At 44.4% G+C, this 15451-nt stretch overlaps 1 protein-coding gene across 2 annotated transcripts in view; it reads right to left on the bottom strand.

Moving 5' to 3' along the window:
* The window catches only part of LOC136625527 (caspase-1-B-like), a 69480-nt gene that overhangs the window by 1424 nt on the left and 52605 nt on the right, over positions 1-15451 (bottom strand). For both annotated transcript variants that reach the window (XM_066599778.1, XM_066599777.1), the window contains 2 exons: positions 6571-6705; positions 2415-2524 (listed from right to left, as the gene is read on the bottom strand). In XM_066599778.1, coding sequence (XP_066455875.1) covers positions 2415-2524; positions 6571-6705 — 245 coding nt within the window. The remainder of the gene's footprint in view (positions 1-2414; positions 2525-6570; positions 6706-15451) is intronic.

Here is a 15451-nt window from a genome sequence, read left to right as displayed (position 1 = left end):
TCAGATGCTGCAGTCACACTGTTTACCATTTATTTCATACTTATTGCTAATCTACCAAATGTATGTTAGCATGAAGCAGGGGACAGATGGGCAGGAATAGGGCTGCAGGATGAGGCTACATAGAGATGGGTTGTTGTCTGTTATCAGGGAGATGTATAGATCTATGGAGGAGCTGTAGACACAAAACTGAAAGGAAATTTTAAATTAATATTTTTGGCAAAGTGGTTTTATTTTTACTTTAGATACATTGGGATAATTAATTACATTATTCTGTGCTGATTTATTTAACAATAAACCCTTAAAGGGGACAGAGCTTGTTTTTTTCTCTTGGTATAGAACTCCAAATCCCTGCTTCTGTTTATACAAAGAGTTAAATAATGCAATTCTGACTGCCTTCAGCTGCTACTATGGGTAGCTACCACATGCTGTTTTATCACTGAATACATAGGGAAAAGGTATTTATTGGGAAAAAAGTCACAAATTTTGGCGCATACTGTGAATTTTTTCATTTTTGCATCTTGCTTGCCAATTTTATAAGAAAAAGTCAGCGGGGCTTAACAAGAGGGAGTGGCCTCCAACAGTCCAATATAGTTACTAGAATTTACACCAGAAACTAGCATAAATTATGGCTCAGTCAGACGGGCGTTTTTATGTGCGTATGTTACTTGGGTTTGTGATCCGCATCTATTAAGAACCAATGCTTTTCAGTGGCAGCGGTCATCTGCCCGATATTTACCTGCGCACAAAAATGTGCAGCGGTAAATATACGGCTGTGAATTTTAAAACGCAAGTAACTGCGGCATCCGTCCTTTGTTGGATGTGAAACTCCTGGATGCTGTCACATCTATGGATTTCCCCTTGTCCTCAGTGGGGCCGGCGGCAGCCGCACCAACCCTATTGAGAACATATAGTCAAGATCGCGATCCTCTGGCACATTTCTCACAGCTGTGGCAGAGGAGCGCGATGTTCTCCCATTGAATTCAATGGAGCCGGCGCAACAGCCGGCTCCATTGAACGCAATAGGCTGCCGGCAAGCCCTGCAGTGATTTTCGGGGAAGAGCTTTAAATATAAGCCCTTCCCTGAAAATCATCTCTAAAATGTGTAAAAAATATATATACTCACCACTCCACAGCTGCCGAGGCTCAGCCGGGTCTTCTCCCTGCACTGCTCTGAAGTGCTTTCAGCAGGCGGGGATTTAAAATTCCCACCTGCTGAAAGGGCTGCCTCTAATTGGCTGAGCACTGTGACCAATAAAAGGGAGCATTCAGGTATTGAATGACAGCTGAGAGCTGCCTCTGATTACTCACAGTGCTCAGCCAATCAGAAGCAGCCTTTTCAGCAGGTGGAGATTTTAAATCCCTACCTGCTGAAAGCACTTCAAAGCAGTGCAGGGAGAAGACCCGGCTGGATGCGTCTGAGCCCCGGCAGCTGCGGAGAGGTGAGTATATATTTTTTTTATTTTTACACATTTTCAGGGAAGGACTTATATTTAAAGCCCTTTTCTGAAAATCACTGCAGGGCTTGCCGGCAGCCCATTGCATTCAATGGGATAGCATTGCAGTCCTCTGCCACCACTGTGACAGCTGTGGTAGAGGATCACGATGTTCTCTGTATGTCCATTTAGCCGCCGCTGCTGCCACCGGCCCCACTGACCAAAGGTGAAACCCCTGGATGTGACAGCATCAAAGGGTTTCACATCCAAGGAATCCCCTGTGAAAGCTGCAGCAAGGAATAGCGGGCAGCACACTTTTTGTGCGCATAAACGCAGCCAAGTGCGTTTTTTTCAGCGTGAAGCCCGCTTCGGTCACACAAATTTTCTTTACGCATGCGCTCTTGCGCACATAAATTCACACATAAAAATGCCCATCTGACTGAGCTCTTAGGCCGCTTTCCCACGGGGTGTTTGCAAAAACGCTGCGTTTTTCAATGCTGCCTTTACAGCGTTTTCAGCACAGCTGAAAACGCTGCCCATTTATTTTGATGGGAGACACACAGCTGAAAACGCCCAAGAATAGAACATGTTACGCTTTCAAAACGCAGCGTTTTCAGCCTTGTGTGAGCAGCCCCATTGAAATGAATGGGAGCCTTGTACAGCATTTAGTGCTGGGCTGAAAACACAGTGCTAAACGCTGTACAAAAACGCCTGTGTGAGAGAGGCCTTAGAGTGGAAATCTTTACCAGTAAATGGCTATGTTCATGTAGGGGATTCTGAGATATGTATCAGAATAACAGAGATCAAACCAACATAAAGATTCATTAAGAAAGTCATTGGAATAGAGTTTTAGACACATTTAGATGTATATAAATAAATCAGCATGATGTTCGCTACGAAGTATATGTATTCGTTAGCCTAAATCTAAAAGACTGTCTTAATTTCATTGGACACCTTTATAAATTCTTTATAAAGTCTTACTTTTCGGAAGATATCCTCTATAGATGAATTATGAGCATCTTTTTTCATGAAGTCGATCAAACTTTGAATAAACAAGGAGCCCTTGGCAGGATCTCTATAGGAAACGGTGTCTGGCAACAGAATAAACATCCCCCATTATCATCTGTATGTCAGAAAGCTAGATCAACATTATGAGTACAACATCCATATGCAAACACTCAAATTGCCGTCTTTGTGAGTGGAGGAGTCTGAGAGTTGTGATAGGCTGAGGGAGGAGGTGAGCGTTAAAGGTGGGAGGCAGATGGGGTGATGGGGTTGTTAGTGGGGATGTTGAAGTCACTGAAGATAAGGGATGGGAGTTCGCAGGATAGGAAATGGGGGAGCCAGGTGGCGAAGTAGTCAAGGAACAGGTAGGTGGGACCCCTGGGCCGGTAGAAGACTGTGACATGCAGGGACAGTGGATGGAAGAGTCGTAGGATGTGGACTTCAAACGAGTGAGGAGAACACCTACTCCTCTGTCGCGCCTGACGTTCAATCTGGGGGTGTGGGAAAACTGCAGGCCATCAAAGGACGGTGCAGCAGGGAAGGCTGAGTCGGACTGTTGTATCCACGGTGAGGGCGAGCAGGTTGAGATGCTTGGTAATGAAGAGGTCGTGGATGGTTGGGAGTTTGTTGCACACGGATTTGGAGTTCCAAAATGGAGGGGAAATGCTCGTGGACTAATGGTTGGGCTTGGGGGGTGTTTTGGTGTGATTAGGGGGAGGTTTTGGCAGGGAGCAGCCTGGGGTGGACCAGGGTTGAGGGAGATGTTCCCCGCAGCTAAACGTAGTAGGGTAGCGAGGGTGAGCAGGTGATTGGGGGATTTGTGAGGCATGGGGAATGTACCACAAATTATAGGATTAGCTACTTTGCTCAGAAGACTATATCACACATTATGAGATTACATACATCAATTCCAAAGATAGCATCACACAGGGTTTCCTTAGATACAAAACCTCAGCAGACAGTATCCCACTTGATAGGAGTAGATATAATCTGCTGAAACACGGTATCGCACAATAGACTTAGATACAGAAGCTCAGCAGACACATGATAGGATTAGATACGGAAGCTCAGCAGTCAGTATCACACATGATGGGATTAGATACAGAAGCTCAACAGTCATTATCACGCGTGATGGGATTAGATACGGAAGTTCAGCAGTCAGTATCACAGCCTTCTGCTGGATGATAATAATAATAATGATCTTTATTTGTATAGCGTCCATTTGTTCCACAGCGCTTTGATGCATGGGGGAGCGCAATCAGGGTGAGGTGGGGTGGTACAGGAGATGTGGTACAGTTAGTGTACAGGAGGGCGTCATTTGAGAGCGGGGACTAAATTAGGAGAGTTGGTATGCTTGTTCGAAGAGGAGGGTCTTTGAGACACGTCTGTAATCTCGTGAGTCCGGGATTGTCCGGATGTCTTTGGATAGAGCGTTCCATAGGGTCAAAGCTGCTCTGGTGAAGTCCTGAAGGTAAGCATGTGAGGGTCGTATTAGGGGGACGTCAAGTCTGACTGTGTTGGCAGAACGAAGTGTGCGGGATGAGTGATGTATGGACAGGAGGGGGGTGATGTATGGTGGCGGAGCACCAGTGAGGTTGTGAGTGAGGTTGATGAGTTTAAATTGAGTTCCCTAATACATGGGCAGCCAGTGCAGTGACTGGCATAGTGCGGACGCTTCTTAGAAGCAGCTGCATAGGAAGAGGAGTCTAGCTGCCACATTTAGTATGGATTGGAGAGGGGAGAGCCTGGCGCGGGGAAGGCCAATTAGCAGAGAGTTGCAGTAGTCGAGTCTGGAATGGATGAAGGGAACAAGGAGAGTTTTTAGCGCCTCTGTGGTCAGGAATGGCCGTATTTTTGCAATGTTCTTGAGGTGCAGGCGGCAAGTTCGGGCCAGAGAGTGGATGTGGGAGGTGAAGGAGAGGTCCAAGTCTAATATGACCCCTAGCCTGTTGGTGTGCTGTCTGGGGGTTATGGTAGTGCCAGCTATTGATATGGAGATGTTTAGGGAAGTTTGGCTGATAGAGGGTGGAAAAATTAGGTCAGTTTTTGAGAGGTTAAGTTTGAGAAAAAGGGAGGACATGGTGTTAAAGACAGCGGACAGACAATTGGAGATGTTTTGGAGGAAAGGTGCCGAGATGTCATGGGAGGAGGTGAATATCTGGGTGTCATCAGCATAGAGGTGATGTTGGAGGCCAAATCTGCGAATTGTTAGCCCGATTGGGGCTGTATAGATAGAGAAGAGAAGGGGACCAAGGACCAAGCCCTGGGGGCCCCTAACGGCGATAAGAAGTGGAGAGGAGCTAGATCCAGCAAAAGAAATGCTGAAGAAGCAGTCAGAGAGGAAGGAGGAGAACCAGGAGAAAGCAGTGTCCTTTAGGCCGATAGAGCGGAGCATAGCAAGGAGGAGGTTATGGTCGATAGTGTCAAATGCAGCAAACAGGTCAAGGAGGATTAGTAGGGAGTAGTTGCACCTCGACTTGGCCTCTATAAGGTCGTTAGACACTTTTGTGAGGGTGGTTTCAGTGAAGTGGAGGGGGCGGAAACCGGACTTAAGGAAGTTGAGGAGAGAGTTGTAAGAGAGAAAGCAAGTAAGGCCGGAATAGACCAGGCATTCAAATAGTTTGGAGATGAAGGGGAGGTTAAAGATTGGTCGGCAGTTGGCAGCATCAGTCGGGTCAAGGGTTGGTTTCTTTAGAAGAGGGGATATGATGGAATGTTTGAAAGAGGAGGGGAAAATACCAGGGAACAGGGAGAGGTTGAAGATGGTGGTGAGGTGGGTGATGACAGCCAGGGAAAGGGACCAGAGGAGGTGTGAGGGAAGAAGTCGCTAGAGCAGGTGGTAGGGCAAGTGGCTGAAAGCAGTCTAGAGACTTGTTCCTCTGTCGTTGGTTCGAGTAAACCTAGTGGGTGAGTGATGGGTAAAGTGCTGAAAAGGCTAGGATGAGGGCTAGCTATGCAATGTTTGGAGAATTCTTTATGGATAATTTCGATATTTTTTCTCTTTGAAATGTGCGGCTTGCACTCCAGCACTGAGGTCCATCACGGGGGCCTGTTTTGGGGGGGCTAAGGAGGGAATAGAAAGTGTTGAAGAGTCTTTTGGGGTTGTGGTATAGTGAGGAGATGAGGGAGGTGAAATAGACTTGTTTGGCATGATGGAGGGTGAGATTGTAGATTTTAAGCATAAATTTGAAGTGGATGACATCCACAGGCTGTTTTGGATTTACGCCACAGACGTTCAGCACATCTGGAGCACTGCCGGATGAAGCTCGTTTTGGGCATGAGCCAGGGTTGTCGTGGGCTGCAGTTTATGGCTCTGGTCATGGGGGGTGCCACTTCATCCAAGTCAGGTCTGAGAGTGGTGGAGTAATGTTTGGCAGCCAGGTTGGGGCATGAGAGGAGAGAGATGGGAGACAGAGAAGACTGTAGGATCTTGGTGAACTGTTGGGTGCGGCCGGTCTGGAGTTGCGATAGATGAGGTGGTATGGAGAGATGTTAGGGTGCCTAATGGAGAGGGAGAAGAGATTGTGGTCTGAGAGTGGGAGGGGAGAGTTAGTAAAGTGGGAGGCAGAGCAGAGAGACGGAGGAAGATTAGGTCTCTGAGTCTGAGAGTTGTGATAAGCCGAGGGAGGAGGTGGGGTGGACCAAGTGGGGGTGGAAACAGGCTGAACTAGATGTACATTGTCTTCTTTCAGCCTAACATACTATGTTAGAGGGAAGCATTCTAATTCACCAACTAATCTCTCCTCCTCCCCATCCCTCCCCCAAAACTTCAATGGGCAGTGGCTGTAAGGGAGTATCTCAGTGAAGCTGAAAATCCATCTCATCTCTTTCTCTCTGAAGATGGATTTTACCAGTGAAGTGAGAGTGAGTGAACAGTACAGGAGACGGGGAACGAAGGAGAATCTGATAAGTAGAGAGAGAAGAATTTTTTCACAAACAAAATATATTATAAAGTGTCTTATTGCTTTTACTATTGATTTATGATAAAAAAAGACAGCTATTATTTAAAATGTTTATATTACAATATATGATTTTGGTTCGGAAATATATGGATACATGTGTTTGGTTACCTTGGAGGCAGCCAGCTCTAAAACCCTGTATAATATTACTAGTCTGGATATAGTTTGTGTACCTGGTGTTGTTGAATAGAAGCAGATGAAGTCGGATTCCTTATGCATCAACCACACAGCATCAGCTTCCAAGTCTTCGTGTTTGATATTCGCGGGCTGCTGAGCACCATCACTGACCAATACCCGGCTCCTCTCATCTGCATAAACATATTTAACTCTTAATGTGAAATATTTGAAGTCGCTTCTACAAAGAGTATTTGTCACTGGGGCACACCTTTTCACAATTGTGCTTCTCTGAACCTGTAAGGCCACGATAATCTCTTTCACTTAAAAAATAAGTAAAGAGCTGAAGCGCAGCACTTATGCTCATAAGTATATGCAGTGTCTTCCATTTACTCAGAAACACTGCTTAGCCAGTTTGCAGTACTTCTAATGATTACATGACACATTTAAAGAATGAAAGAAAATTAAAAAAATATATATTTGCAGCTTACCATATTTTTCTAAATATCTGAAATGCTATTAGCAAGAAAAATCTAGCTAAAAAGTCCCTGTGTGCTATTGTCTGTAATCAGGGAATCACGGTAAAGCCAGATCTTCTGACCCCTTTGTTAGAGTTATTCCTATCAGAGATTTCTGGCAAATCTACAGGATTTGCCATAATGTCTAACAAATATGGGCCCGTGTACTTCTAAATAAGGTGTTATGAAAACAGCACAGAACATGACTGGAGTCATCCTCTTTCTTGTATTCTCCATTTGACCCAGACTATCATGACAATTTCTCCTGGTCATGACTTGTCTGTGCAGAGCTTGCAGTTCAGATGTCTTTGCTCCTCACTTTTGCTCTACATTCTCACACTGTGCCCTAAAGGTAGTAGCTTCCAACAGAGGCGTAACTTGAAGCTTCTGGGCCCCAATGCAAAACCTGGAATGGGGCCCCTAACTATAATGCTTTTTTCATAGTACTGGGCTCCCTATATGGAGAAGAGAGGCCTTATGGGCCTCCTAAGGCTCCTGAGCCCGGGTGCAACCGCACCCCCTGCATCCTCTATAGTTACGCCCCTGGCTTCCAACAGTATTATTGTATATATATATATATATAACAGATGCCGGAATTTGTTTTGGTATAGCTGCATTCAAAGACCTATGGCTTTTAAATCTTTCCATCAATGGAGCTATGTAAGGCTTTGTGTTTTGCATAACAAGCTGTAATTTTTATTGGTATCATTTTGGGGTACATTTGGCATTTTTGATCACTTTTGTTGCATTTTTTGGGGAAGCAAAATGAACAAAATGAGTGTTTTGGCTGTCTATCTTGGAGAGGTGAAAATAAACTTGTTCGTTATTTTTACATATTGGAACCATATTCAGATAAAAGTCAGACAACCCTTTTGGGCCGAATGCCCACGGCGTATTTGCACTGCAGGATCTTTCGCTGAAGCAAGAATAGTCCAAATAATATCTCTACAACCTTTTCACAGGTTTGGACTATAAAACATGACTTTTAATATGACTCACACACATCTGACAGTAGAAATGATATGATATTTCTCACTTATTTTGTGAGAGCAGTGATGGGAATTAAGTGGACTGATAATTTCATCCACCTCAACAATTGATATATATTCTGTGATACAATCAGGGTATATCGATGTTACTACTTGTTTCACTGTAAAGAATTGTACAGCTGTATTGGGTATAACTGCACGTATTTGGAGATCAAGCGAGTGACCAATCTAGTACCTCCCTGAGGCAAGAGGGGAGGTTTCACTTTTAATCACTTTAGAAGGATTTCAATGACACTGCAATCTTGGTCCTGCCCCGACGCATTTGCTTCCTTACAGTAGCTCCTCAGGGACCCAATATGTCTAATTTGTGGATGAATTGATGACACCATAGTTATCTCAGTTTGTCACAACCCTATTTAACCAAAATCACTCTAAGGTGGTAAAAGATTTTGTCATAAAAAATAGATATAGCATTGCTGGATCCGTCTCACAGCTTCTGTATTAGACAACGTCGTATATCACCACCCTATTCGATTCATTAGGAGCCCATCTATATATAACTCATCTCTGCTCCATTCAGTATAAGCTCATTGATCATTCTAGTTGCCCCTACGGATGCAGGCAACTGATTCTCCCATCTGTCACTATGCTCCTGACTGCAGTTCTGATCACTACAGCTGCCAAACCCACAAGTTCCCCACTTTATTACTTCTCGATTTCCAATCTTGTATGAGAACTTAGATTTCCTCCTCTACTCTCACTGTACTCTAACTTCTTCTTCTTATTTCCCCTTTTAGTTTCTCATACTTTCTATATTGCTCAGTTTCTAGGGATAACTTCCTGATAGCCCAGAAGTTAAAAAAAACTTGAGAGAAATAGATGAAAGATTAATAAGGAAAGAGGAGCGGCAGACCAACAGCCTTGGTGGTAGGCTTCTGGTATCGATGGGCTGGCTCACAGACACTCTCTTATATATTTCTTCTGTACTGCAGATGGTCAGCATGGCGAGCCGTCGGACATGCGCAGTGCAGTATTTTTTTTTTTAAACCGTCTGCTTTTCCGCGTCAATGGAAGCCGCCCGCGCGGAATACACACTGGAATAGGACATGCAGCAATTTTCCCTATGCAAGCGGAAAATCACAATTGATTTCCTTTCGACTAAATGGAAAAGTAATTTTGCATAACATAACAATGGGCAGTGTTTGCAGCGGAATCTGGAGGCAAACGCCCGCTCCGGATATCCGCAGTGTAAATATGCCCCTGTGCATTGGGCCCTGAAGTCTATATAGGAATACAAAATCTACTACATACAACGTTTTGGTTTGTGGCATTTTGTTGACTTTCTTTGGAACATTGGACTGTTTTCCAAAATGTATTATGCTCTGGATGTGGCTTTTTTCTGTCATTTTTCCCATAGATTTCTCTAGAGGATTTAAGAAAAATACTTGAAATTTGTGGCTTTTTTTTTTTTTACAAGTGTTAAAATACGCTTTGCAAATGTGTGTATGAAGGAGAACTTACAATGTAAGAGAAGGGAACATGATAGAAGGAATTTTCATTTCTGATTGGAGGGTTTCTTACAAGAATATTCTTACTGTAAACAGTTCTTATATTCTGCAGCCGCAGCAGAACGAGCAGCCATAAAAATTAGGGTTTCCTGCTGCTGTTCTCCCCATTATCAGCTCCGTTCTGCTAGTAAGGGATGGAGAGTTGTGGGAGATGACTATATACTACCAGGTTGTGGTCACACTGGTGGCAAGGCTTGTTTTTACCAGATTCAGGACTGGTTAAAATGTGTATTTAATGAATCTTGATGTTACTTCAGGACGCACAAACTTATTTTTGTTTTGCTAACTTACATTCTGAAAATTCTATCTTTTTAACCCCTTAACGCTGCAGGGCATACATTGACATCATGGAGGTTCGGGGTTTGTAAGGCTGGGGATCGGTGGTCGATTCTGCTCAATACAATGAGGGTGCCGACTGGTTCCTACAGCTAACATCCACACGCAACAACTCGGGTCAGCACCGCCACTGATTGGAGCGATTATCCCTTTAAATACCGCCATCAATTCTGACAATGGCATTTATATGCCCTGATCGATGTTCAGGGGGCCCAAATAGCCTCCCGCAATTTCATGTGTGTAGTTGCAATAGCAGCTGGAGGCCTTCCGAAGGGCCATCTGCCATGGCAGCTCTATGGGTTATCAAGCCATGCCCAGGGCATGGCTTGATAGAATGCCTATCAGATTGCGATATAATGTAATGCTATGGAGTTACATCATACTGCAAGAGAGATCAAACCATCACAAGTTCTTGTCCCCTATGGGGACTAAAAAAATGGAAAAAATCAGTTTAAAAAAGTCTTATTATTTATTGAAATAAATAAAAGGGAATAAAGGTTTAACTGCCCCTTTTGCCATACTTATAATAAAAAATATAAGGAGAGGGGTGTGGCTTAGCATCCAAAGAGAGAGGACGCGTGGGAGATCAGCTCCTGGGGATTTACGCTAAAAAAGCCCTGCTTTGACATCCTTAGTGATCCCAGTGTCCCACATCCAGCTTCCACCAGCTATCCTGAGTGCCGGAGCAGAGATAAAAAGCAGAAGAAACTGACAGTGTGCACTCAGGAGCAGCCGTGAAAAACTGCGGCCTACCTGCTGACCAAGACCGCAGACTTCTCTGCAGCCAGTCTCCGCGTTCATCTGCACCCAGTGCCTGGACATCTTGATGGTGAGGGAGTCCCAGCGGCAATATCATATGCGGGAGGAGGGACTGGGAGACCTGCCCACAGCCCTGACAACCACCAGAGCTGTGCCAGACGGAGAGGAGACCAGAAGTAGCAGTGACTGCCATCTTGTTGCAGCGCAGTGGAGGTGAGAGACCCGCTCTGGCTGATCTGTGCGGGATTTTCCACACACCCCCCAACGCTCTATCAGAACCCATAGAGGCGGCGGACGGCTTTTCCCTGCTGTGCCTGGTCCAGACTGTCAACAGCCTGAGAAGTACCACTGATCACAGGCTGCTTCACACGGCCTGATATTAGGTGCAGCAGCATCCTTCTCTCTGCCGCTGCCAGCGTCTGTACTGAAGCCTGTTAGAGGATCCTGACACCTAAGCCTGGACAATAAAGTGCACCCCACAACATCAGCTCAGGTAGATCCAGCTGTTGCTAGGAGGGCCACTTGGCCTGTAGCCATCATTCTGTGTGCAGCACAGGGGGAGGCACTCTCCCACAGCCATCATTTTCTTTGTAGTGCTAACACAAGTGCAGGGTACAAAGTCCACAGCACTATTAGATCTACAGAGGCCAGTTCCATCCATAAGAGGAAACAAGTCTTCATATACCAAAATCCAGCTATTCACTAAATATCAGTGTTGCTGCCACCTAGTGGAGGAATAGAAGAAGATGCCTATCCTAATAAATACAATTGCTAGTTATGAACCAGCCCAGTGGGGAATTGTACGTAGAGATGGAATCTGAATAATTTCTAGATGAGAAGCCACATTCATATAATTAATCTAATGCCAAAATAGAGAGCTTGACAGTATCTCTAACATCTGTATACATGATCCGTAAGACACAAGTATGGACAGATATTTAAACGAATGGACTGTGGGCACCCCAACACGAACAACGTGCCAATTGGAGTCCGAAAAAACATCAATAACTGGAAAACAAAAAAATAAAGCAGCTAAATCTAAAGAACACAAGGGAATCCAACAACCTATATCCCCCCCCCCCCCCCCCCCCCCCCAGCGCCATGGCTATGTCTGATTCCCTCCCAGAGGCCATAGACAGCTCTAAATGGAGCTTCTAATATGATGGAGGTGGCACAGGCATCTTTGGTGGCACAGGTGGTATCAAAAATACTCCTTTCGACAGTAGGCTAGAGACATAGCATAAATCAATAAATTCTGCCCTGTCGCAGATTACAAATTATGCCCGACAGGTGACAGAGCTTGAGGCGAGAACTCAAAGTACGGAACATACCATCGCAACCCTAGAAACCTCACTATTAAGAAGCCAATCAGAGACTGCACTTCTCCGAGACAAAATAGACGATTTGGAGAACAGACACCGCCAAAATAACTTGCGTTTCATCTGGATATCAGAGTCAGTGACTAACATCCAATTGATTACATATATGACCACAGATCTTCCACGGGCTCTCCAGCTTGACATACCTAATGATCCACTAATAATAGAAAGGGCTCACTGTATCGGACCACACAGAGAGCGACGAAATAATGACAGGGCACAACCACCCCCAGTAATAGCCAAATACCTACACTGGACGACTAAAGAAACCATCCTATAAGCCTACAGCGTCAGGGGGAGCTGCAAATCCAGGGGACAAGGATCCTATTGTTTCAGGACTTCTCCATGATAGTTCAACAAAAAAGGAAGTTGTTCACCCCAATTTGTCAAGCTCTGCATGAAAGAAAGACCCGTTTCAAGTTACTATACCCGGTAAAACTCCGAGTTCAGGAAGGCAACAAATCTCTTCTATTTAACTCCCCAGAAGACGCCAGAATATACATGGGCTTGGAGGAGGCTGAGGAACGGGGCTAATATACAGGAGAAGCTCTGATCTCAACCCAAATCTAGTCCAGGCTCCAACAGATAACAGAGAACATGACGGTGACATAACGCTATTTTGGCAAGCATCAAAGGGGGTAATGCAAGGTCACATTATAAGTTACGTTTCCCATAGATGGAAAAAGTTTCAGACAGAATTCGCAGAGCTGCATACCTCTCTCCTGGCAGTGCAGAAAGAACATATTGAGTCTCATAGCGACCGCTCATATCAAGCCTTTTTAACAGCAAAACACCTTCTAGACACATTTGTATATACCTATGCACATTGGCAAACGCAACTAAAAAAAACAAGTTAGGCTGCCTACAGGCCAACTTAACTAGACAAAACCAGCCCCACAAGCTGATTTTAACTTTTAACTGTGGCATCCCAACACTGATATATAATAACCAACAGGGAAGAGATATTTTATGATTATTTCGAAGATCTTTACAGAGCAGAACCATCAAATATTAGAGACTCATACCTTCCTGGACACAGTGGGCTTACCCAGAATCTCAGATAAAAAGGCATCCTTACTAGATACTGCTATACGGGAGGAGGAGGTAAAAGCGGTAATAGTGTCGGCAGCAGGGGGAAAATCACCAGGCCCCCATAGACTCTCAGCAGAATACTATAAAATGCTCTCAGCAGACTTGGTGCCTACATTGACCCAATTCTACAATGCATTATATATAAATGAGACCCAAATTGAAGATTTTGGGGCATCCAGAACCATTTTATTGCCTAAACCCGATCTAAACAACCCGAGCTTTAACAGACCAATAGTGTTACTAAACTGCAACTACAAATTTCTGTTGAAAATAATGGCTGACAGACTCCAGTCTATCCTCTGTACTGGATGCATCACAGAAAGATTTCAGACAGAGTAGGAGTGCCCTAAAAAATATTAGGGCCTCCATAGCGGCAACAATTATTGTTCAAAACCGAGACAGCCCTGTGATGATGCTCTTGAGTCTAGATGCCGAGAAGGCCTTCGATAAAATGGCATGGCCATTTTTTAATTGCGGTTATGGGGAAGCGCAAGTTTGGACAGACATTTGTAAATTATATAAATGCAACCCAAATGAATGCCATCAATACTCTCACAAATAATGGTCTTAACACACCGACTGTCAATTTACGTAGGAGGGCCCACCTGTTGCAATGATATAGAGGTCAAAGTAGAAGCCTTTGCAGATGACATCTTATTGATAGTTGGTAACCCCAAGGAGACCTTGACACCGTTATTACAAGACATAGAAAGATTAGGGAGACTCTCAAGATACACCCTAAATCTAGACAAAACTGAAGCTTTACTACTAAAAGGACCAACTAACCCCCCGTGGACAGACCAGTATCCGTTTTATTGGGAAACACACTCCATACAGTACCTGGAAATCAAGGTCAGGAGAAACCCCTCTAGGCTGTATGCCACAAACATAGAACCCTATATCAGAAAATTAGAAATGACCTTAAACACCTGGATATCTTTCCTGGGGAGAGCCAATCTTTTAGAAATGACGGAATTCCTCTGACTACTAGACATCCTACATTCCCTACCCATTTTTCTAAAACTAAAAGACATAAAAAAGATAAATTATCTCTACAGAAACTTTGTGTGGGGAGGAAAGCGACCGCGCATAGCACTCAAAACACTGCACAAACACAAAGACTACGGTGGAATTAATCTACTCCGCATAAAAGACTACAATTTAGCAGCACAGGCCCATATAATCCATCACTGGATTCATCCCCAATCAAATTTTACAAATAAACAATTGGAACAGAAACTGTCCAGCCCAATACAATTACAATATATTCTCCATCTCCCATATGCAACACTGTCAGAGACTACCAAGTGCAACCCCCTAATTCTCGTGGCCAGGAGGGTATGGGACAGACTCCGCTGAGACAGCCATGCATCCCTGCATGTGTCCCCATATCTATCTTTCACAAATAACCCCAATTTTCAGAGCAACAATCCCCGCGAGATTTTTTCTGTCTGGTGGGGACAGGGGGTCGACTCTATAGATAAACTGCTATACAAAAAAGAGAAGCGCATCCTGTCATATGAAGAGATGAAACAGAAATATCCTGAACTACCAATTCCATTATTCTCCTACATGCAAGCAAGACACTATATCCAACAACTCCTGCCACATTTCAGAGAACTTGACTGGCTACAGATGGGTGGTGCATGGATCTCTAGATCGGGGGACATGAGGGGTATGACCTCCAAAATATATACAGCAATACAAAATATGCGAGAGCAGAATGACATGGATGCGGGGGTTGATAGGTGGTCTCTGGACGACCCAGGCCTCACATAAGAATTAATTATGAAATCCGTGTCATCAGCTCATAAATACCCACCCTTGGCTAGGTTTCTAGAGATGCAACTCCAGGTCATCCACAGATCATATCTAACCCTGGTAAAGGGATACCGTAGGGGAATATACTCCACGTCAAATTGTTTGAAATGCAAGGCTCCTTGTGCCAATCTATACCATAGCCTACGGGCGTGCCCTGAGATACAAGCTTTCTGGTCATGTATTTATGAATATACCACCACACACTTAACAAATTTCTGTCCACAGGAGCCTATATGGGTGATTTTTGGGTACTTGGACCCAAATATATATTACTGCTCAAGAGGCGTGCACAAGCTTTTACATTTTGTGGTAGTAGCGGGACTAAAAACCATCCTACAGACGTGGATAAAACCGACAGCCCCTCCATTTAGAATATTTTTGGATAAGCTGGCATTCCTGTTCAACATGGACTGGGCTGAAACATCGCTGTTAGAGATGAGTGAGCATACTCGCTAAGGCAAACTACTCGAGCGAGTAG

Source organism: Eleutherodactylus coqui, chromosome 4 (assembly GCF_035609145.1).
Source record: "Eleutherodactylus coqui strain aEleCoq1 chromosome 4, aEleCoq1.hap1, whole genome shotgun sequence".
NCBI classification, from domain to species: Eukaryota; Metazoa; Chordata; class Amphibia; order Anura; family Eleutherodactylidae; genus Eleutherodactylus; species Eleutherodactylus coqui.
The sequence above is the reverse complement of the archived record's forward strand: the minus strand, read 5'-3'. Positions and strand labels throughout refer to the sequence as shown.